Source organism: Euprymna scolopes, chromosome 29 (genome assembly GCF_053919585.1).
Source record: "Euprymna scolopes isolate OS-2025 chromosome 29, ASM5391958v1, whole genome shotgun sequence".
Classification (NCBI taxonomy): Eukaryota; Metazoa; Mollusca; class Cephalopoda; order Sepiida; family Sepiolidae; genus Euprymna; species Euprymna scolopes.
In genome coordinates this window covers 9,745,618-9,770,728 of record NC_136510.1, presented here as the reverse complement: position 1 = coordinate 9,770,728, position 25,111 = coordinate 9,745,618, and the positions used below count along the sequence as shown (strand labels likewise).

At 33.2% G+C, this 25,111-nt stretch overlaps 1 protein-coding gene across 5 annotated transcripts in view; it reads left to right on the top strand.

Moving 5' to 3' along the window:
• The window catches only part of LOC145252478 (caskin-2-like), a 969,745-nt gene that overhangs the window by 895,891 nt on the left and 48,743 nt on the right, over window positions 1–25,111 (top strand). For all 5 annotated transcript variants that reach the window (XM_080111905.1, XM_080111904.1, XM_080111903.1 and 2 more), the window contains 2 exons: window positions 640–852; window positions 20,209–20,403. In XM_080111905.1, the coding sequence (XP_079968031.1) occupies window positions 640–852; window positions 20,209–20,403 (408 nt within the window). The remainder of the gene's footprint in view (window positions 1–639; window positions 853–20,208; window positions 20,404–25,111) is intronic.

Below are 25,111 nucleotides of genomic sequence, written 5' to 3'. Positions count from 1 at the left end.
AAAAAGATAAACATTAACTTATATCCTAGCAGGCCACCGGTCATATAATACGCTTAAATATGATATTTTAATTCATGCAGATTTTGCATTTATTATTATAGAACCAATTCTATATTGATTATTATATTGTACCCAATATGTAGAAGTGATTTCAAGTGATTGGTAGACAATATTCTTTTTATTTGCCCTGTTTCTTTTGAATGTTACCTTTTTGTGCAACATTTCGCCTACTTGAAGAACCACTGCACTTTGAAATTATGAGTTCCTTTCGCACACGATTACAACAATGACCATATATCATAAGGATATTCAAAAACGAAGCTACATCAAAGGGAGCTTACTTTCATATTCTTCTCTTTTTAAGGACAAATTTTGTGAATTAGCCATTTTTAAGGCAGTCTGATCTTCAATAATTGTATTTGACTTTTTTCAAATATGGACTAACTAAGAAAGGAGCAAACAGAATGTTATATAGATTGAACTATGTAGCACAATATTACTTTGAGTATTTATTATTAATTTTCATCCTGAAAGGTTTTTAAACATGTTTTTTAAAGCAAAAGAAGAATAAAATTTAAGTTTGTTTTTGTTTCTTTTCGGCAAAAATTTTAAACTTATTTTCCTTTTTGTTTATTTCAGCCAATCCAAGCACGAGTTATCGTAAACAATCCGTTAGGGAGTGACCATGCTGTGGAATGGCCGCATCTGTTTAGTCACTACAATGGGGACATAAGACCAACGAGTGGACACTCTAAAGACAGTCCTGTCCATAGCAACCGGAATTCTGCAGCATCCACAGATAGCGGACGAGGAATAAGCACAGTGCAGTTAGATGCTACCGGACCAAATAAAGTAAGTTTGTCATTCGAATCTTTTTATACCTCATCCTCTTTGTGGCTTGATCAAGCTGTCTGGAGATACTGGCTTCCAGGCAAAAAAATGCACCAAGCGGTGATCTTATTGGGTTTTTTTTTTGTTTTGTTTTTTAACTTTCTCTTTGCATAACTCAATCATGTTCTGCAAAGTCAAAAACAGAAATAATTTTCTTCTACAAAAAAAAAAAGCAAACCCTAGAACATGAATTAAAATTTTTAAGATATAAAGAATTTGAAGCATAAAAACTTTTGTTCCAAAATGATAAAATTCAACATTAAATAAAAAGGGTTGGTATAGATCAAAATAACCACATCACATTGGGTTAAGTGTTGGCCTTGCTCGTACAGGGTGGAACGGTTAAAAGTGTCACCCTAAAGAAAGCAACACTACAGCTTTATTTTAAAACTTTTATTGAAAAAATCAAATCGGATAACTTGATTTTGTAGTAGAGCTGATATCTATTCAATGTAACAACCTTCAGCCTCAATCACCACTTCGATATGGGTCCGAAACTGGGAGCATGCCTTTTCTACAAGCGCCAGTGAGAGCTCAGCGAATACTCAGTTGATGGCAGCGATCAGGCTGGCTTTGATGTTGTGGGAAGTCATGTTGGTGATGTTCTCAACATATGATCAAGCTAAGTAGTCCAGCAGATTCAGGTCGGGGGAAAGAGGGGGGGGCAATGAGAGAAGAGTACAAAGTTGTAGCACCCCTTCTGAAGCCAAGGCGGGGTCTCTTTGGACTTGTGGGCCGGTGCAGAGTCTTGCTGCCACACCCAGGGTCTGCCAGCGGCCACCTGATTGCACCAGGGGATCACCATACTCTTCATCACATCCAGGTACACTTTGATGTTGACCTTCAAGCCGACTTCGAAGATGTTAAATGGCATGATGTGGCCCTCACTTGAAACCACACCAAAGACCATAATCGTGGCCAGAAACTTTGTTTTTATGACCCTAGGAACATCCCTGTTATTCGTAGCAATCCAACGATGCATTTTGAGAGTGCTGGCAATGGTCCTGTTGTCATAACTTGAGAGAGCGCGAGTTGTATAGTGGCGCATCTCCAATCTCGCTCATTGAACATTGTGTAACTTTCAGACATGATAGAAGACTCCTATTGCTCTTGGGACAACTAGTAGACCGTCTGCAATTAAAAAAGAAAACCTGTTTTTATCAAATGGAAATGGAATCATGTCGTCTTTTCTAGGGTGACAATTTTATTGTTGCATCTTGTCCAGACAGATTTTTTTCCATGAAATTCTGCCAGTTACATTAGTCATAGAGGTTATTGTTGAGTTGCTCCAAGACTTCTTTGGCTTACCTTTAGGCCCTCAACCGAGATGAGCTTGCTGAAAGAATGAAATCAAGTACCGCCATGTTTAAGACAATGAATTCAGATGTGATGCAGACAGTAATGATTAAAGTCTGTCAAGGTCTGCAGCTCCCGTTGGCCATGACTCGCATCCAAAGACGAGGTTGGTACAAACAAGATCTTTCCTTTGGTTGTCAAAAACTACTAGATGAGAGTGAATTGGATGGAACAAATGTTTGCTGAAATTAATGCGATGGACTAAGCTTGATTATTTATCCGATGATCCATGACAAAAGACCCTGTTGACATTGGATTTGAAGACGACCCTGTTTTAGTCTGTTGGGAAGCAGTTCTGCTGTAATGTGTTCTACAGACATGAGGCCTTTACAAAAAAAGCTCAGTCCATGGAAATTTCTCCCAAAACTTGGCACAGGGAACAAGAAGCAAAAGTTTTTTTCCGCTGTGGTACCAAGGAATTTCATAGTTCACTTAATTTCTTATTTGGACCACAATCAAGACGTTGGTTTTGATCGTGCTTTTGCGGGAGATCATCTTTAACTATAAGGCCCTTAACTCAGGTGGGTATACATCTATTTATTCAACTCAAGATTTGTTCAAGATATCCGTAATTTTGCAGGCAGTTGCAATGCAAATCTTACTCTAGTCTGGGCACCATCGACATTAGATTTCTGACATCTAGAGACATCGATAGTGAAAGGGTGGTGTTTTGCTGCTTGTCAAGGCTATGTACGTCGAAGGGGCACGAGTGCTATTTGTTCATCAGAGCACATTTCATTAAATTATAATGATTAGACTAGCTGTTCGTACCCGATGTTTCCCGGGAATATTTTCACTTTAATTTTAGCCACCTTTTTTTTTTTTTAACCATACCTTTTTAATAAAATTATGAATTTAATACGATTTTGAAAGTTAATTATTACAATATCGTTTTGTCATTAAATTAATTACGGTAAATTTTTTACAAAACTATAACTCAGAGTTATTACAACGATATCATTTTATTATCTATTTATAAAATTATTAGATGAAAAAACTTAAATTTAAATGATTTCATTTTCAACTTTTTTTTTTTACATGGAAGTCACCACTTATCAAGGCCCGGAGGCCACTCGGGGATAAGGGTTATTGCTGGTGCAGTAATCAATGGGATAATATCGTAGTAATTGTTAGTAATGGGGATTTGATAAAGTGTCTTACTTAAAGGGGCGGTTTATCAGGAACTTGTTTATGTTGGACTTGAAGACATCCAAGTTGTAGTCAGGTGGGAAACAGGCAAACGGAGGAGAGTTTCACAGGCGTGCACTTCTAAGAAAGAAGCTTTGCTCATGGAATGTACGTTTTGGTTTTAGCACAGATAAAGAGTGGGGAAAATTACTGACAGTGGTTTCAGCTAGACGAGTGTTTTTCGTGGAAACAAAAGCAAAAGATTGAAATTGCTGACTTATTTATGAATAAACTTGTAGTGCGTTTTAAGTGTTTCTAGACAGCTCGCCATATTAGGATATCTTGGGGAGTCTGGGTTAGGGTTTATCCTGTGGACGTGTCCTGCCCAGCAAAGGCTGCGGCGGATGATAGTGACCTCGGCTGGTCACTGAAGTTGTCCAGCACTTGGCAAGTGTCAGGGTGCACTTTAGTTGGTCCTGATGGTCAGCTTGCCATATAGGATTTTCTTGGGGAGCCACGAAAAACACTCGTCTAGCTGAAACCACTATCAATAATTTCCCCTGTGACTAAACTTAAACACTTTTAAGTCCAACGTAAGCAAGTTCTTGATGAGCCATCTCCTTAAGTAATCCAATTTACCAAATTTCCATTACTAATGATTGCTGCAATTAAAAGTCCCATTGGCTATTGTGCACTGACTAAACTTTATCCTCGAGTGGCCTCCAGGCCTTGATAAGTAGTGAATTCTTTGTTTTTTTTGTTAGAAAAAAAAAAAGGCCTGAAAGGGATCCATCCTATGGACGTGTCCTGCCCAGGAGAGGCGGTGGTAGATGATGGTCGCCTCGACGCTGTTCACTGAGGTTGTCTAGCACTTCTTGTTAGTGGTATAAATTACAAAAGGGCGATACACGCACAGACACACGAGAATTGGTTTCACAATTTTATTATTATAAAGAACAACATAAGGGGAAGCAAGTGTTCAAAGTAAAAGTACAACACACGCTTTACTCTCCGTGCCTTATTTTGTCCTTTAATCCTCGCAATTCCATAAGCAATGTTTCTGACAAAAAGGGAAGAATTGCTGTTTGCTGGTTTGGAATCTATCTAGCTAACACTTATTGGATCTTGCAGTAGTATTTTTTTTTTCTTTTTACATCAAGTAGGTTCATACCTTATCTGGAGTGATTTACATTTAATAAAACTAATAGAAAATATTTTTTTCTTTTTACATCAAGTAGGTTCATACCTTATCTGGAGTGATTTACATTTAATAAAAATAATGGAAAATATTTTTTTTTTCTTTTTACATCAAGTAGGTTCATACCTTATCTGGAGTGATTTACATTTAATAAAACTAATAGAAAATATTTTTTTTTCTTTTTACATCAAGTAGGTTCATACCTTATCTGGAGTGATTTACATTTAATAAAAATAATGGAAAATATTTTTTTTTTCTTTTTACATCAAGTAGGTTCATACCTTATCTGGAGTGATTTACATTTAATAAAACTAATAGAAAATATTTTTTTTTCTTTTTACATCAAGTAGGTTCATACCTTATCTGGAGTGATTTACATTTAATAAAAATAATGGAAAATATTTTTTTTTTCTTTTTACATCAAGTAGGTTCATACCTTATCTGGAGTGATTTACATTTAATAAAAATAATAGAAAATATTTATTTTTATCTTTACATCAAGTAGGTTCATACCTTATCTGGAGTGATTTACATTTAATAAAACTAATAGAAAATATTTTTTTTTCTTTTTACATCAAGTAGGTTCATACCTTATCTGGAGTGATTTACATTTAATAAAAATAATGGAAAATATTTTTTTTTTCTTTTTACATCAAGTAGGTTCATACCTTATCTGGAGTGATTTACATTTAATAAAACTAATAGAAAATATTTTTTTTTCTTTTTACATCAAGTAGGTTCATACCTTATCTGGAGTGATTTACATTTAATAATAATAATGGAAAATATTTTTTTTTTCTTTTTACATCAAGTAGGTTCATACCTTATCTGGAGTGATTTACATTTAATAAAAATAATGGAAAATATTTTTTTTTTCTTTTTACATCAAGTAGGTTCATACCTTATCTGGAGTGATTTACATTTAATAAAACTAATAGAAAATATTTTTTTTCTTTTTACATCAAGTAGGTTCATACCTTATCTGGAGTGATTTACATTTAATAAAACTAATAGAAAATATTTTTTTTTCTTTTTACATCAAGTAGGTTCATACCTTATCTGGAGTGATTTACATTTAATAAAAATAATGGAAAATATTTTTTTTTCTTTTTACATCAAGTAGGTTCATACCTTATCTGGAGTGATTTACATTTAATAAAAATAATAGAAAATATTTTTTTTTCTTTTTACATCAAGTAGGTTCATACCTTATCTGGAGTGATTTACATTTAATAAAAATAATAGAAAATATTTATTTTTATTTTTACATCAAGTAGGTTCATACCTTATCTGGAGTGATTTACATTTAATAAAACTAATAGAAAATATTTTTTTTTCTTTTTACATCAAGTAGGTTCATACCTTATCTGGAGTGATTTACATTTAATAAAAATAATGGAAAATATTTTTTTTTTCTTTTTACATCAAGTAGGTTCATACCTTATCTGGAGTGATTTACATTTAATAAAACTAATAGAAAATATTTTTTTTTCTTTTTACATCAAGTAGGTTCATACCTTATCTGGAGTGATTTACATTTAATAAAAATAATGGAAAATATTTTTTTTTTCTTTTTACATCAAGTAGGTTCATACCTTATCTGGAGTGATTTACATTTAATAAAAATAATGGAAAATATTTTTTTTTTCTTTTTACATCAAGTAGGTTCATACCTTATCTGGAGTGATTTACATTTAATAAAACTAATAGAAAATATTTTTTTTTCTTTTTACATCAAGTAGGTTCATACCTTATCTGGAGTGATTTACATTTAATAAAAATAATGGAAAATATTTTTTTTTTCTTTTTACATCAAGTAGGTTCATACCTTATCTGGAGTGATTTACATTTAATAAAAATAATAGAAAATATTTTTTTTTTCTTTTTACATCAAGTAGGTTCATACCTTATCTGGAGTGATTTACATTTAATAAAACTAATAGAAAATATTTTTTTTCTTTTTACATCAAGTAGGTTCATACCTTATCTGGAGTGATTTACATTTAATAAAACTAATAGAAAATATTTTTTTTTCTTTTTACATCAAGTAGGTTCATACCTTATCTGGAGTGATTTACATTTAATAAAAATAATGGAAAATATTTTTTTTTTCTTTTTACATCAAGTAGGTTCATACCTTATCTGGAGTGATTTACATTTAATAAAAATAATGGAAAATATTTTTTTTTTCTTTTTACATCAAGTAGGTTCATACCTTATCTGGAGTGATTTACATTTAATAAAACTAATGGAAAATATTTTTTTTTCTTTTTACATCAAGTAGGTTCATACCTTATCTGGAGTGATTTACATTTAATAAAACTAATAGAAAATATTTTTTTTTTCTTTTTACATCAAGTAGGTTCATACCTTATCTGGAGTGATTTACATTTAATAAAAATAATGGAAAATATTTTTTTTTTCTTTTTACATCAAGTAGGTTCATACCTTATCTGGAGTGATTTACATTTAATAAAAATAATGGAAAATATTTTTTTTTTCTTTTTACATCAAGTAGGTTCATCCCTTATCTGGAGTGATTTACATTTAATAAAACTAATAGAAAATATTTTTTTTCTTTTTACATCAAGTAGGTTCATACCTTATCTGGAGTGATTTACATTTAATAAAACTAATAGAAAATATTTTTTTTTCTTTTTACATCAAGTAGGTTCATACCTTATCTGGAGTGATTTACATTTAATAAAAATAATGGAAAATATTTTTTTTTTCTTTTTACATCAAGTAGGTTCATACCTTATCTGGAGTGATTTACATTTAATAAAAATAATGGAAAATATTTTTTTTTTCTTTTTATATCAAGTAGGTTCATACCTTATCTGGAGTGATTTACATTTAATAAAACTAATAGAAAATATTTTTTTTTCTTTTTACATCAAGTAGGTTCATACCTTATCTGGAGTGATTTACATTTAATAAAAATAATGGAAAATATTTTTTTTTTCTTTTTACATCAAGTAGGTTCATACCTTATCTGGAGTGATTTACATTTAATAAAAATAATAGAAAATATTTTTTTTTCTTTTTACATCAAGTAGGTTCATACCTTATCTGGAGTGATTTACATTTAATAAAAATAATGGAAAATATTTTTTTTTCTTTTTACATCAAGTAGGTTCATACCTTATCTGGAGTGATTTACATTTAATAAAAATAATAGAAAATATTTTTTTTTTCTTTTTACATCAAGTAGGTTCATACCTTATCTGGAGTGATTTACATTTAATAAAAATAATGGAAAATATTTTTTTTTCTTTTTACATCAAGTAGGTTCATACCTTATCTGGAGTGATTTACATTTAATAAAAATAATAGAAAATATTTATTTTTTTCTTTTTACATCAAGTAGGTTCATACCTTATCTGGAGTGATTTACATTTAATAAAACTAATAGAAAATATTTTTTTTTTCTTTTTACATCAAGTAGGTTCATACCTTATCTGGAGTGATTTACATTTAATAAAAATAATAGAAAATATTTATTTTTTTCTTTTTACATCAAGTAGGTTCATACCTTATCTGGAGTGATTTACATTTAATAAAACTAATAGAAAATTTTTTTTTTTTCTTTTTACATCAAGTAGGTTCATACCTTATCTGGAGTGATTTACATTTGATAAAAATAATAGAAAATATTTTTTTTTTAAATCCACTAGGCAACCTTCTATAGCAATGATAGTTTAGCTTTTTTTAAATGTTTTTTATTTATTTATTTTATTTTTGTTTTGCTTGATCATAATCAGTGAGCGTGGACATAAGAAGGAATACTCCTCGCATCCAATCCTGTAACTCCTTTTTTTAGCTCCTTACATCAAGTGATTCATGTCTTGTCTGGAACTATTTCCATTAAAACAAATTAAAATTTTAACAACCCACTTGGGGACCTTTACATAACAATTTTCTTTTTCTTAATCATAGGCCGATACTCTGCGTTGGGTTAAGATGCGGACATACATGACTAATCAAAAAAAAAACATATCTGCTCGATAAATGTCCTATAGATTTTCTTTGATACTCAAAATTCCACTAAAAAAATAGAAAAAAGAAAAGTAGATCCGGTCCAAAAGTTAGGAGGAGGAGGAGGGATGTTTTGGATGAGTGGCTTAAGAAAAGAATACTCCCCCGCCCCCAATCCCATTATCTCCTATCTGCCGCCCTGCCGTTATCGGCCACTTAACAACCTCAGATCGATTGATTGATCTGATCCGAAAAAGAAGAGGTCTCAGTTCGTCCCTCACGAGAAACCGGAGGTTTCAAATCAAACTTATCTCGTGATGGCCAGAAAACATCATGGTGGTGGTCAGATGGGAATCGGGGAAGCTTACCCTCTCCTCCTCCTCCTCCTCTGCTTTTCTCAAAGAAAGACTTATGCTTCTAATATATTTTCAACTTGATTGACAATCGGTTGAATGAACACATGTTTCCAAAGATATTTGTAGATAATTTTCTTTTTTTTTTTTTTTTTTTTTCCTTCCCCTTTACCGTCCTGACTGACCTGGTGCCAAATTACGTCTGGCTTTCTGCCAACCATTTTTCTTTAACTTGGCATCTTCATTTCAGGAAGAAAATATAAAGGTTGCAAACCTCCGAGCAAACAACGGTTTTGCGTGTACAACATTGTTCTCGGTTAATTTGTCATTATTTTCGATTGCACTGTAGAGGGATTTTCGGTAACGTGTTCGTATTTCTTCAACATGCCAGAGATGGTGGCAATTAAAATTCCTTGTATATTATTTATGTTATTAATTCCGCCAAGAAAGCTATGTTTTTGGTCAAGTGTGATTGTAAAAATTCGAAATCGATGAAGTAAGTTGAGGGAACTTCTGTCATTACTAACCAGCATAGCATTATTACTCTTGACCAAAAAAGAGCCTATCAAGCATATGGATGCAAAGAGAATGATATAATGGATGTGTCATGTGATCATGCGAATCTTAAAGATAGGCTTAGATTTGACAACTTCACAGTAAAGGGAGATGTAATCTATCTCTGCCCTGGTCTTTATTGATCCCTCTTTCTCTCAAGTCCATAGCCAGTGAGAGTTGAGGACATGTGTTGCATGGAGGAAAATGATATGATTAATATGTAATGTGAGCCTCAAATACAGGCTTAGATCTGATGAGCTCAGAGGAAGAATAAATCTGGACAGTACAGAACAGTAGATGTTGATGGTTATGTTGAGTTTTTTTTTTTTTTCTAGATGTAGAACAGTTAAGGTAGCAGGGCTTGTTGGCAGGGGGGGGGTCAAGGAATACATGGGAGTAAGTGATAATAGATTACAGAGAAAGAGGGATACATAAAGACCTGGCCAGAGATAGATTAGTGATGTAATGAATATGGGTACATCCGGGTTCTTCTTCACAAAAAGATGATTGGCTGGTGTTAGTGTGATTACAACAGTTAGGCATGAATGATGCAAGTCCAGAGAACTTCTGCCATAACCAACCAGCATAGCATTACCACTGTTGACCAAGCAAAGTGTCTATCAGGCATGTATGCGTAAAGAAAAATTATGAGAATGATAATGTGTGTCTTAAAGATGGGTTTAGATTCGATAACTTCACAGTTTAAAGAGATGTGTGCACAACAGGAGACTTTGTTGGTTTGGTCACATTCAATTTCTAAAAGTCAATTTATAACCTTGGTGATACCATTGGAGCAGGTGCTAATGTGATTTACACATCTGTAATGCGTGATCTATCGGTTTTAGTTTTAATGTTCGTTTAAAATCAATAATTATTTATTATTTTATTATTATTACCAGCAGTGTTTGATTTTGCTTTAAACAAAATCAAATAAAAACGACAATTAAAAGAATCGTTTTCTGGCATCAAAAAATAGTCACAAATTTTTCCGATACCGACTCTGATACCCACAAAAGTTCTGATTTTTCCAATTCTCGATTCCAATTAATCGTCCCAACACTAATATATACACGCACACATATTAAAGCTGTACCATAGCATAGCTGATGCATTTTCACTTTAAACTTCATCAAACTGAACCATTAATTTTATCTATGTGGGTAGATTATTCTCATTCTGTCGACCATGATAAGCCATTGCAAAAGCATCATGGGAAGGTTGACCGGCCAGGGATAACTTGCAAGTGATTGGTCAGAGTGGAATTTGGAAACAGTTGAACTGTGAAAACTTGAGAATGAGCTTTTTTTTTTTTCTTTTTTTTTTTTTTTTTTACATCGGTATCACCACTTATCAAGGCCAAGAGGCCATTCGAGGATAAGGGTTAAAGAGTGTACAGTAGAAATTGGACAATATAGTAATTGTTAGTAATGGAAATTCGGTAAATTTGTTAACTTGTATGGAAGAGCTTATCAAAAATTTGTTTACGTTAGACTTGAAGACAACCATATTGTAGTCAGCTGGAAAGCAGGCAAACAGAAGATAATTCCATAGGCGTGCAGTTCTAAGAAAGAAGCTTTGTTCATGGAATCTACGTTTAGGTTTAGGCGCAGATAAAGAATGGGGGAAATTGTTGATAGTGTTTTCTGCTAGATGGGTATTTCTTGTGAAAGTTTGGCGAGGAGGGACCATAGATTGAAGCTCAGTCGAGCACTTGCAATGAAAATAACGATAAAACAAACTCGCAACATCTCTTCTGTGATAAAGAGGTTGTAGGGAAGAGAAAAGGACATCTCCTACGAGGCTATGAAGTCTATTTTGAACTTTATCAAGGCAGGACAAGTCCCTTCTAGCAGCTCCTGCCCAGATGCGGCAACAGTACTTCATCCTTGGATGTACCTAGCTCTATATAGGTAGAGAATTGTATCAGCAGTGAGATATCTACTGGATCGATAGAAAGATCCCACCATTTTTCCAGCGGCCTTGGCAATAGATTTGATGTATGTGTTCCACTTATGATCAGGAGTAAAGGTCAAGTTTAGAAGCTTGTCAAAACATGAGGCCTCCCCAAGACGAGAGCCATTCATTTCAATTGATGCCAGATGGGGATCAGAGCATTGATGATATAAAGATAAAAGCTTGCGGAATATTAGAAAGCATCTGACTTCTGGACAAGGGAAAGTGACATTAAATGAATAAAGGACAAGCAATTCCCTAGTAACTTTCTAGGACCACACGAAGGTTGCTAACATCTATAGTGAAATTGATGTTATAGAACTAACAGAATTTAAACTTAGCATGCCTAGATCATCGGTCAATGTTAGTATACACTTTACCATGACAACCTCCTAATACTTGACCTTCCTCTCCTTTCTTTCTTTCTCCCCCACTTCCATATCTGAAGATACTGGCTTCCTTACTTACAATGCACCAAACATTAATGTTATTATTTCCCCTTTTCCACAACTCAATCATGTTCTGCAAAGCCGAAAATAAAAACAATAGAATTCTCTGCAAAATGACTAGGCCAAACTATTTATATTAATTAATAATTAATTAGATCAATTAACCCTTTATAACCTGATTAATGATATAAATGATATTTGTTGATTTTAGTTAGTTTAAAGGGTAATAATATTATGATTTTAAGACGTTTTTCACTATAACGATCTTTCATTATGAAGTTCAATAGTTAAGCTGCCACTGAGAATTTTTGCATTTCATAAACTTATCTTAATTAATGTTAGGACTATGACAACAGCATATTCTTTTTATTGCTTTTACTATCGAGTATATATCCGACAAAGTTAAACACAATTAATCAACTGGGGATCACATCACTCTACATAAAAACATATAAGAGATCAATGGATATAAACCTGAGAATCAAAGCAATGAAAAGAATATGCTGTTGTCATAGGCATAATTATTATCCATAGTGCTTGAAAAAGGTGTGCTAATCAATGAAATTCTCCACTCTCTAAGACAAATGGTGGCATACTGAATGTAAGCAATGAACAGTTGCAATCTGGAGGTGTCTGGCATCTACCCAGATACTGAACTTGTATTGAACTTTTGCGTTTCCAAAGTTCATGCTTTTTTTTTTTTTTTTTTTTTTTTTTTTTTTTTTTTCCAATCTTTCGATTAACATTTAAGTCATCTTCAGGAAGTGATTGCAAAACAGGGTGGGTGTGCAGTTTACAGACCATGCTGAAATAATGTTAATATTTAAAGTCATTCTTAGCATGAAGAGGCAGGGGGGAGGTAAGTATTCTGTATTTTCACCTGACAATTTAATAAACAAAATATATCGTAAAAATTTAACTAATATGTAAAAGGCGTGTTTCAATCAATTTTCACTTTATTTATGCCGTTATACTCATTTATTCACAACTGAACGAATTAGGTCATAAAGGGTTAATATTTGAGGATATAAGAAGTTTTAGGGATAAGAACTTTTTTTTTTTTTTTTCAAAATTACTGAACTCTGCATGACTAACCCAAAAAGGGGCTGATATGCCGTATAACAAAATAACTTGACCTGAAACTTTCACTTGTTTTTCCAACTTTCTAATCTCTGGACAAAATGGACGCTTATACATTCTACATGTACTGCGCAGCTTTCTCTTTTCATAACTGGAGATATCTAACATTTCCTGTATTATAATCTCAGGCCAACGAATGAAACACCCAAACATAATTAACTTGCGTAGTAGTTAACCTTTCTGCCTAAGGCCAATCATTCTACGTCCTTCACATGAGAATTGGGTTATTAACGTTGTTGGCGTTGTTTTTGCATCCAGCAAATTATTATATTGATCAACATAGTTCGTAATCGATTAATGAAAAAAAATTGTTACTAGTTTATTCTGCTGTCTCAGAGGTAAAAAAAAAAAAATGGCGATTCCTTGTTTAACTTAAAAAAAAAAACACTGCCCTGAAACACTGCACTGAAAACCTTGATTCCAGTAAAGCAACTGGCCCTGACGGCATTCCAATTATAAGTGTTGAAAAAGATCCAACCAGAACTTGCCCCCATACTTACAAAACTGTTTAAGCGTCGCCTTAAAGAGAAGTGCTTCCCAACACCCTGGAAAATCTCAGCAGTATGCCCTTTATTTAAGAATTCAGGTGATAAGTCGTCCCCCTCTCAGTACAGACCAATACTTCTCCTGTGTGTCATGAGTAAGTTGCTGGAATCCATATTAAATAAAGAAGTAGTCAACCACCTCAGCAGAAATAACCTTCTTAGTGACATACAATATGGTTTCCGTTCTGCTAGATCTACAGCAGATGTGCTAACGGTTTTATCTCATTAGTGAATCTCTCGACAAAGACTTCCTCTCTAGGGCAATTGCTCTTGACATATCAAAAGCCTTCGATAAAGTATGGCATAAGGGCCTACTTCACAAGATTTCCAGCTATGGTATAACTGGAAATGTTTTCTCGATCATTAAATCATTTCTCTCTGATAGGCTCATAAGAGTAGTGGTTGATGGGCAGATGTCAGAGGCCCTCAATATTAATGCCGGAGTTCCTCAGGCATCCATCCTGGGCCCAACTCTCTTCCTGATCTCCCAAAACACATACTTAAATCATTCGTTGACATCTATGCTGATGCCACGACTATCTATGGCAACACATCAAAGGCCGTAAATGACAAAGTTCTCTCTGATTCTCTCTCCTCTGATCTTGAGCGCGTGGTACAGTGGGGGAAGAGGTGGCTGGTTACTTTTAATGCATCTAAAACCAAGCTCCTATCCTTACATCATCAACGCTCTGATCCCCATCTGGCATCAATTGAAATGGATGGCTCTCGACTAGGGGAAGCTCCATGCTTTGATAAGCTTCTGGGCTCGACCTTTACTCCTGACCTGAAATGGAACATGTACATCAAGTCTGTTGCCAAAGTCGCTGGAAAGATGGTGGGATCCTTCTACCACTCCAGAAGTTATCTCACTGCTGACGCAATTCTCTACTTATATAAAATCCAAGTACGTCCAAGGATGGAGTACTGTTGCCACATCTGGGCAGGAGCTGCTAAAAACACTCTATCCTACCTTGACAGAGTACAAAATAGGCTTAGTGGGGGATGACCTTTTCTCTTCCCTGCAACCTCTCTCCCACAGGAGAGACGTTGCAAGTCTTTGTTTTATTGTTACTTTCATGGCAGGTGCTCGTCTGAGTTCCAATCCCTGGTTCCCTCTTGCCAGTCTTTCACAAAAAACACCCATCTAGCTGAAACCATCGTAAAAAATTTTCCCCACTCTTTATCAGTGCCAAAACCAAAACATAGATTCCATGAACAAAGCTTCTTTCTTAGAAGTGCACGCCTGTGGAACTCTGTTCCGTCTGCCTGTTTCCCACCTGACTACAACCTGGATGTCTTCAAGTCCAACGTAAACAAATTCCTGATGAACCGCCCCTTTTTATCAAATCTCAGCACTAACGTACTGTACACGCAATAACCCTTATCCCTGAGTGGCTTCCGGGCCTTGATAAGTGGTGACCACCTTGTAAAAAAAAAAAAAAAAACAGCTGAAAATAAATATACCTTTGTGTAGGCTTTTTATTTGGAATTTGATTTGAAAAATGATTTAAATCATCAAAAAAAAAAATTATTTGAAAAATATATGCACAGTAGCGGCAGTAATATGACGAGTGGAAGCAACAAACGTATAAATATGTGTATTACTTAAAAAGTATATTTGTTTCATTGAAGAGCAGGAATGATTCCTATTTGTTTTTCTTGCAATGCATTTTTTTCTTTGTGGCGGGCTATCTCTCGCAGACTAACATACCTCCTCAGTATCTCTTGCCGTCTAACATGCCGCCTATCTTCCCCAAATAGCTCCATTTACCAACGCATGACACGCCCAAAACTGAATTTAGTAATATACTAATTTAAAAAAACGCCATTTTAGCCATCTCACATTGTGATCTGCGCCTCCCAATCATTGAAGCCCTACTAATCCGCATGAAAAAAAAAACAACTATCAATCAGGCTCAATATGAAGGGGAAGGCACGCTTTAGTGCTTTTAATGATTTTAAACGATTTTAATTGTCTTTTCAATAAATTCACCAACGCAATTTTTAATTCATCACTCATCTAAAGACGACTCCTGGAAGTCGAAACATTTGCGACTAAGGCAAATTTCTTTTTACACTCGAACAGAATGTTCAAACATTATCCCGCCAAAAAGAAAAAACTGGATTGCAAGAAAAACAAACAGGAATTGTGCCTTCTTAAAAAGTAATGCATGATTAGTACCTATTTACTATGCCTCCCCACGGGGCAGAGTTAGACACCAGGGTCGTTTTTTAACGTGGAGAAAAGGTACAAAAATAAAAAATTGTCTCAGTCGTGAAGGGTTTCTCCTCCACCGAAAGAGAACAAGAAATAGAAGTGCAGCATCTGAAGAACAGATGGTATTTATTTGCTCCCCCACTGAGCAAATTAGGCACAAGGCCGTTTTTAATGTGAGGTAAAAACCAGCTCCCCAAAAAGGGGGCACTCTGGTTACCAAAAATAATAATTGTCCCAGTATAGAGGGTTTCCCCTCCATTGACTGGTACAAATTATCTTAAGTGCAGCATCTGCCGGAACAGATGGTGTTTATTTGCTCCCCCACCGAGCAAATTAGGCACAAGGCCGATTTTTAATGTGAGGAGTGAAGGGAGGGGGAAGGGAAAAAGGGGACCAGCTCCCGAGAGGTGGGAAATGGGAGCTGGTTAATGGTCAGGCATGTGGGGTTGCCCCCACATCTGGTCTTTGCTAGTCATAGCTAGTCATAGCTTGCAGCATCTGCCGGAACAGATACTACACTTTGATCTTGTCCCGAAGGCCAAGGAAAGTAATGCATGATTAGTAGCAATGAAATTTTTACCGAATAAAGATTAGTGCGTAATGTATAAATATTATACAAAGTTACAAAATTTTACAAAATATATATTTTTTTCAAATAAAGATTAAACGGACCAAAGGATATAAGTGGGACAAAAGTTAAAGAATGTTATTAATTTACAAAAACTTTTAATTTTCATTGTGTGTGTGTGTGTGTATATATATATATATATATATATATATATATATATATATATATATATATATATATAGTAAGTTGTAAAATATATACGGTGATTAAGCTACACAGAATATTCTGCGTTTCATCCATTTTAGGATTCTTCAGGCTTAGGCATAAGCCTGAAGAATCCTAGAGTGGATGAATCGCGGAATATTCTGTGTAGCTTAATCGCCATATATATATTTTATAACTTACTAACTAGCTCTACCTACGTATTGAGCACTGTTGAAGTAAATACTTAAAGTTTACGCATAAATTTATACTTTCGTATATTAATTTATGTGAGTAAATGAAGTAGTTTTATATATATATATATGCACACACACACACACACACACACACACACAGTTATATTTTGGGGAAAAAGGATTCTAGTAGAGTGCTCTATTATAAAGAAAACTGTAATATTTTTATTTCCAGAAGTTTAGATAAGCCATCGGTACCAAACCTGATAATAGGGAACCGTGTTAGGTCCCCCATATTAAGCTCTCTATAACCGGAAGTGGAAACATACTTCCACTTCCAGTTATATACAGATGATATAGATCGGCTGAAGAGAGCTTGATATTCGAACCTAAAACGGTTCCCTAATATCAGGTTTAAAACCGACGGTACCGATGGCTTATCTAATCTTCTGAAAAGTATATATGTCGAGAGACCAACAAAGGAAATAAACTAGTGGACAAAAGTTAAGCAACGATCTTGTTAATACTTAATTGTGAACAAAATATCAACAAAATTTAATTGGATGTAATCAATCACAACGAATTGAAAACAACGAAAGGATAGAATAGAAAAAAACAGACGAAATAGTCTAATTAAATGTGAGAGGGTGGGGCAAATGGGAAGAAGTCTTTGAAACATTGAATAGAAAATAAATTCGAATTAGAAGTGATTGCATGACGTCAGATGCATATGTTTTGGGTTTTTTGTTTTTTTTTTAACTTTCGATTAACATTTAAGTCATCTTCAAGAAGCGATTGCAAAACAGGGTAGGTGTGCAGTTTACAGACCATGCTGAAATAATGTTAAGATTTAAAAAGCCATTCTTAGCATGAAGAGGAGGAGGGGGGTGGCTAAATCTTCTTTACTTTCACCTAACAATTTAATAAACAAAATATATCGTAAAAATTGATGTCAAATTGAGAATCCTATCTTATAAAAATAGCACAATCTATAAACTGCACAAGTACTCAAAACATATGCATCTGACGTCATGCAATCACTTCTAATTCGAATTTATTTTCTATTCAATGTTTCAAAGATTTCTTCCCATTCCCCCCCCCCTCACATTTAATTAGACTATTTTGTTTGTTTTTTCTATTCTATCCTTTCATTGTTTTCAATTCGTTGTGATTGATCACATTTAATTAAATTTTGTTGATATTTTGGTCACAAATAAGTATTAACAAGATCGTTGCTTAACTTTTCTCCACTAGTTTATTTCCTTTGTTGGTCTCTCAACAAATGAAGGATTGTATATAGTAATTCACTTCCGTTCGTCCGTTTCTCAATAACTACTCCATGAATTTTCAAAAACTTTGCACAAACATTAGTCATGGTGAAAGTAATTTTTTTGTCAGAACAGATTTTCCAGGATAACTCTGATTGCCCCCTTTGTGGGTATTATAGGGACAAATCGTTCATCCGTTTGCACGTTTCTCATTAACCACGGTTGGGATTTTTTTTAAATTTTGCACAAATATTAGTCACGGTGGAAGTAAACTTTTGCCAGAACAGATTTCCCAGGATAACTCTGATTATCCACCAGGGGTGGGGCAGCATTATAGGGGTAAAATTGTCCCAAAATCGTTTATCCATTCATTTGTTCACTTTTATCAATAACCATGTCTTAAATTTCTTCTTAAATTTTGTACAAACATTAGTCATTTGGAAAGTAAATTTTTCACTTGTATACATGGCTTGTTGCATTTAATCTTTATTTTAAAGAAAAGTACTTATGAAGTATTTTGTAACCTTCTATAATATTTATGCATTCCACACTAATTTTTATTTGGTAAAAATGTCATTGATAATCACATATTTCTATCAATGTTTCAAAGATTTCTTCCGATTTGCCCACATTTAATTTTTTCCCCATTTGCCCACATTTAATTTTTTCCCCCATTTGCCCGCATTTAATTTTTTCCCTATTTGCCCACATTTAATTTTTTCCCCCATTTGCCCGCATTTAATTTTTTCCCTATTTGCCCGCATTTAATTTTTTCCCTATTTGCCCACATTTAATTTTTTCCCCCATTTGCCCGCATTTAATTTTTTCCCTATTTGCCCACATTTAATTTTTTCCCTATTTGCCCGCATTTCATTTTTTCCCTATTTGCCCGCATTTAATTTTTTCCCTATTTGCCCACATTTAATTTTTTCCCTGTTTGCCCACATTTAATTTTTTCCCTGTTTGCCCACATTTAAATTTTTCCCTATTTGCCCACATTTAATTTTTTCCCTATTTGCCCACATTTAATTTTTTCCCTATTTGCCCACATTTAATTTTTTCCCTATTTGCCCACATTTAATTTTTTCCCCATTTGCCTGCATTTAATTTTTTCCCTATTTGCCCACATTTAATTTTTTCCCTATTTGCCCACATTTAATATTTTCCCTATTTGCCCGCATTTAATTTTTTCCCTATTTGCCCGCATTTAATTTTTTCCCTATTTGCCCACATTTTACTTTTTTTCCCTATTTGCCCTCATTTAATTTTTTCCCTATTTGCCCACATTTTATTTTTTTTTATTTTTTGCCCACATTTTATTTTTTTTCCTATTTGCCCACATTTAATTTTTTTTCCTATTTGCCCACATTTAATTTTTTTTTCTTATTTGCCCACATTTAATTTTTTTTCCTATTTGCCCACATTTAATTTTTTTTCCTATTTGCCCACATTTAATTTTTTTTCCTATTTGCCCACATTTAATTTTTTTTCCTATTTGCCCACATTTAATTTTTTTTCCTATTTGCCCACATTTAATTTTTTTTCCTATTTGCCCACATTTAATTTTTTTTCTATTTGCCCACATTTAATTTTTTTTCTATTTGCCCACATTTAATTTTTTTTCCTATTTGCCCACATTTAATTTTTTTTTTCTATTTGCCCACATTTAATTTTTTTTCTATTTGCCCACATTTAATTTTTTTTCTATTTGCCCACATTTAATTTTTTTTCCTATTTGCCCACATTTAATTTTTTTTTCTTATTTGCCCACATTTAATTTTTTTTTCTTATTTGCCCACATTTAATTTTTTTTCCTATTTGCCCACATTTAATTTTTTTTCCTATTTGCCCACATTTAATTTTTTTTCTATTTGCCCACATTTAATTTTTTTTTCTTATTTGCCCACATTTAATTTTTTTTCCTATTTGCCCACATTTAATTTTTTTTCCTATTTGCCCACATTTAATTTTTTTTCTATTTGCCCACATTTAATTTTTTTTCCTATTTGCCCACATTTAATTTTTTTCCTATTTGCCCACATTTAATTTTTTTTTTCTATTTGCCCACATTTTATTTATTTTTTTCCTATTTGCCCACATTTAATTTTCTCTTCCCGTTTGCCTACATTTATTTTGTTTTGTTTTTTTTATTGCGTTCCGTTGTTTCCACTTTTCCGTGACTAATCACATCAAATGTTTGTGTTTTGTTTCAGAACAATCACAATTTTGTCAACATCCAAATAAAAACCCAACATCGTTTGTCTGGACAAAGCTACGAGTCGGGAGTGTCATCGCGCCAAAGTTACCACAGCACGTCCAGTTCCAGCTTAGGCAGCCTTGACCAGCTTGAGGAGAGTGGTTATTCAAGTCAAACAAACGTGGCGGACTTATTCAAAGCGGGACTCCCAGTGAGTATTAATATCCTTCTTCAATTAAAACTCAGAATGTGTCAGATGTAATGGAAAAGAAACTTGTTAATCCCGACATTTTATTATATCGCAAAAGTATGTTTTACACCAGGGTTGTGGCAACAAAACGTATAAGGTCCGATTCTGACTTCAAAGATTCCAAAAATTCTAACTCCTTATTTTAAAGTATTTTTTTTTAATTCATTGCGTCAAGTGGCTTCATGCTTTGTCTAGAGTGAAAAATCTGAGTTATTTTAATCTGACTCTGACTCATAACATTCTTACAGATCGACTCCCTCCGACTCTGAAACCCTACCTCACATGCATTTTTTTATAAATCTTACCATGCTAGAAATCTTCTTAACCTGCCAATATCCTATATACAAAGAAGAGCATTGTTGCCACAGATGAGCTGGTGCTCCAACCATGAGAAGAATATTTCATAGGTCCTTCTGACTCAAACTCCTTATTTTAAAGTCTTCCAATATTCAGTAACTCTTGCTTTTCTTACTTTGCCTTGAATCTCATTGAAAATTTGTGGCTAATTTTGAAGAGACAGATTAGAACAAGACGCCCTCCAAACACCCACTAATTAAAAGTCTATAGCCAAAGAAGAATAGGAAAAAATTCTGTTAGGGATTTGCCATGGCCTTGTGGAAAAACTACAGCAATCGTTTGACGGCGGTAATTAGTGCTGAAGGAGGCCCAATTAAATATTAAACATTCTTTTTGCATCTGTCCAAATACTTGTTTCGATATCTATTTTAGGAAATGTTTAATAACTGTATTCTTTAAAAAATTTAGTTTCTATCATTTCTATGTATTTTAGTTTTGTGAAAGTTTTATTTTGTTATTTTGTTAGATATCGTTTGTTCCAAATTGCTGAAAAATAAACATTTTTGTTTTGTCCAAAGACTTGTTTTACCTCACTGTGTATATATGTATATACAGGGTGTCCAAATTATTTATGTAGCCAGACTTTGTGGAAGCATCCTGTAGATTATGTAGCCAGACTTTGTGGGCACCCTGTGTGTGTGTGTGTATATATATATACACACACACACACACACGTGTGTGTATATATATATATATATATATATATATATATATATATATATATATATATATACACACACAGGGTGCCCACAAAGTCTGGCTACATGATGTAGCCAGACTTTGTGGACACCCTGTATATATATATATATATATATATATATATATATATATTAGTGGCCTGGCAAGACTGCAGGGGAGACAACCAAAGCCGCAAAAATTAAGCTGGCCTATCAGGACACTATATATATATATATATATATATATATATATATATATATATATATATATATATATATATGTATATATATATATATACAAATTGTGACATATTTTATTGGTTTGAAAATATAGTTTTTTTTGTTTTTTTTTACTAATTGTCATAAAATTTTAATCATAGAATACTATTATAATCTTCAAAAAGCCTACAAATTTTCATTTTTGTCCCATAGAACCAAAAAGACACAGAGGTGTCCATGTTTCATTCCTGCAGGAAATCATTAGGTTAAATTAGTGGATTTGTTGTTTTTAATTGCTTTTATATATTTATATTAGTTTTTTACTTAAGCTGTAATAACCAATTATTGTTATTATTACTTCTCTCAAGCTGATTATTTCCCGCAGGGATGAAACATGGACGCATTGTGTATCACTTACTTGTCCTATATATTTTTTAATACTACTATATATAAAGTCATATTTGTTTGTTTGTTCACAATTTGGTTAATATACACGGAAAGTACACCTTTTCACAAATAGGTTTTAATACTAAAAACGGACTTTTATATACTTTTATTCCTGCATGATTTTTATGTATACAATTTATTCAAAACGAATCAACATTCAAGACGTTATCTCATTTGCATATGACATTAAAAAAATCTGTTTTAATAATTAGTTCCAAATTTTTAATGGAAGTTAGTAATATAATTGTCTTACGTATTTCTATTTACAGAGTTGATTGATTTAATTTATGTTTAATTTATTTTGATTTTTATTATAACCAACATCAGCTGTATTTAAAAAAATATATATATACTAGCAAGCTGCCCAGTCTTGCCTGATCGTAAAATATGCATAAATATTATATTTTAATTAATATAGAAACTAAGACATGTGCATGAGAGTATTTTTTTTTTTCTAAACAGTTCACTTCCTGTAAGTAAAAAGATACTCGAGCTGAGATCGAAACCAAAGCCTAAAGACAGTGAGTCAAGTACGATAACCATTAGGCCAGCTGGACATAATCATTAAAAAGTGTTTTTGAACCTACTTATTCTTTACATAATATGAACGATTGGTGCTTGCACAGTCATGGAATAGTTGACAAATCGATAAAAAGTCTGATAACCCTCCTCCAAATACTAATTTTTCAATTTTGACCCCTTAGTGACTCATTTTTTCAGATGAAAACCGATTAAAATGTTATCCATACGTCTGAATACCCTATATACTAAATTTCAAGTCTGTAGATCAAAGATTTGTTGAGTATATAGGTTGAGAATGTCTTCTCCCGCACATATTCTCACTTTTATAGATATATAGATAGATAACTAGTTTTCAGCACAGCATTGCCCGGTTATACAATATGTTTAAACATGATATTTTAATTTATGCAGATTGCATATTCATGTATTATAGAATCTGTCCTCTATTGAATATTATATATTACGAGGAATAAAAATATTAGGAATAAAAATATAACTAATAATTATGTCATTTATCGAATTCCATCTGTGTTTGTTTACAATATCATGTCAGCTGATATTTGGGTTCGACTATGAATGTTCTTGAAAAGTCATTTCTGATTAACATTTAGTTTTAAAATATGCAAACGAAGAAATGATTTGCTTCGATTTTAAATGGCACCTCTTCTTTTATCGTAAATTGAAGTCATTAATAAGAAAAAAATAAATTAAAATGGTGAGGTACACCCGGGCTTGAACGGGGGATCATTCGATCTGTGGTCGAATGCTATATGACTAAGCTAAATCTCCAGATTATAATAAAATTGTTTTTTTTTTAGAAGAAATGATTTGCTGAAATTTTATTATCTCCCTTGGCTGGTGTAACGTAAAATATTCTCCTGTAAAAATTATTCTTTTTTTATCTATAAGAGAGAAAAGACTAATTTTTAAATCGGATTTTTTTCTGTACAAAAAATATCTAAGAACACTGCCAGACATATAAATTAGATTTGTGTGAAATTTGTAAAAGATAGGCTCGGCTGTTTCAGTACCTATGAGAAAGGAACTCTCTCTCTCTCTCTCTCTCTCTCTCTCTCTCTCTCTCTCTCTCTCTCTCTCTCTCTCTCACACACACACACAACAAAATAACTTTTATGTAATAGTAGAGATATGTATAGTGTGTGTGGGTGGGTGGGTATGTGTATGTTTGTGTGTGTGTGTGTGTGTGTGTGTGTGTGTGTGTGTGTGTGTGTGCATACATATTGCAGAGCAGTAGGAGGGAAACGATCTGAAATAGAATCCATTTTCCTGTCTCTGCCATTTCACTACAATCCAGCATCCTCATCCACCTACCCTGCAAAACCACTTTACCATCCCCTCATCTCCTGTTTTAACGTTTAGTTACTTTATCAATTGATTTAGGAAAAAAAAAAAGGTGAAATATTGATCTTTGCTCTCAGCCTGGGATGGAGGTGGGATGAACGAAGGTTGTCGGGTAGATGACTGTGGCCAACTGGTTTCCATTTGCTCTTCATGCTGCAATAATTTTCGTTTCTTTTTTTTTTTGTTATTTATTTCACTTCCTGTTCAACTGTATGCAGCATATTTGATGACTGTCTGCAGTTTTTATAAATTGCACTTTAGAGCAACCACTGAAAGTGTGTGCCAGTTTTTTTTTTGTTTTTTTTTATTTTGTCTTGTGTACATCGTTATTTTGTCCATTAATTTATTTTTAACTCTTATTCATGCCAAACAAGGCACAATGCTACCTGAACATAAAGGGATACTATTTAAGATCTTATCTTCTGGGATACTAGGTAGGGAGTTGAGCTGTGAGAAGTCTGTTCACATTACAATTGAACTTCTGCATGTCAGTACAGTCATGAAAGTAGGAGACAGGGAGGGAAGTCCAAAGTCTAGTAGTTTAAGGGAAGAAACTATTAGAGTAGAAGGATTTACAGCATCTAGGGATCTTTATAGTAAGGGGTGGGATTTTGCTATGTGTCTGGTTAGTCAGGTATATTTACCGCGAGCGACACATGTGCATAAGTTCGTCATTTCATTAAAATACCTGTAAAACAGGCATGGATGCAACATTGTGACGATGGGATAAGAGTTAGAGTTTGGTTGATAGTGCAGAACTTGTTAGGTCAGAGGCTCTTTTTGGGATCCTGTTTAAGAGTGAGAGACTAGTAATCTAGCAACAATACTCCATGCATGTAAAATATAGGATACTTTGAGGTATAAGTACTTTTCTAGCATGGTAGAGAAGGCCCACCTTCTTTGCAGAAGTCCTAGCAATGTTTTTTTTTTCTTGATACCTTCTTCAAATAATTTCTTTGATTTTGGAGAGAAAAAAAAATTTCTTTAATTTTGGAGAGAAAAAAAAATTTCTTTGATTTTGGAGAGAAAAACAAATAATGACCAACTAAAATAGTTACCTTTTTGTTGCTTAAGTGATTTTAATT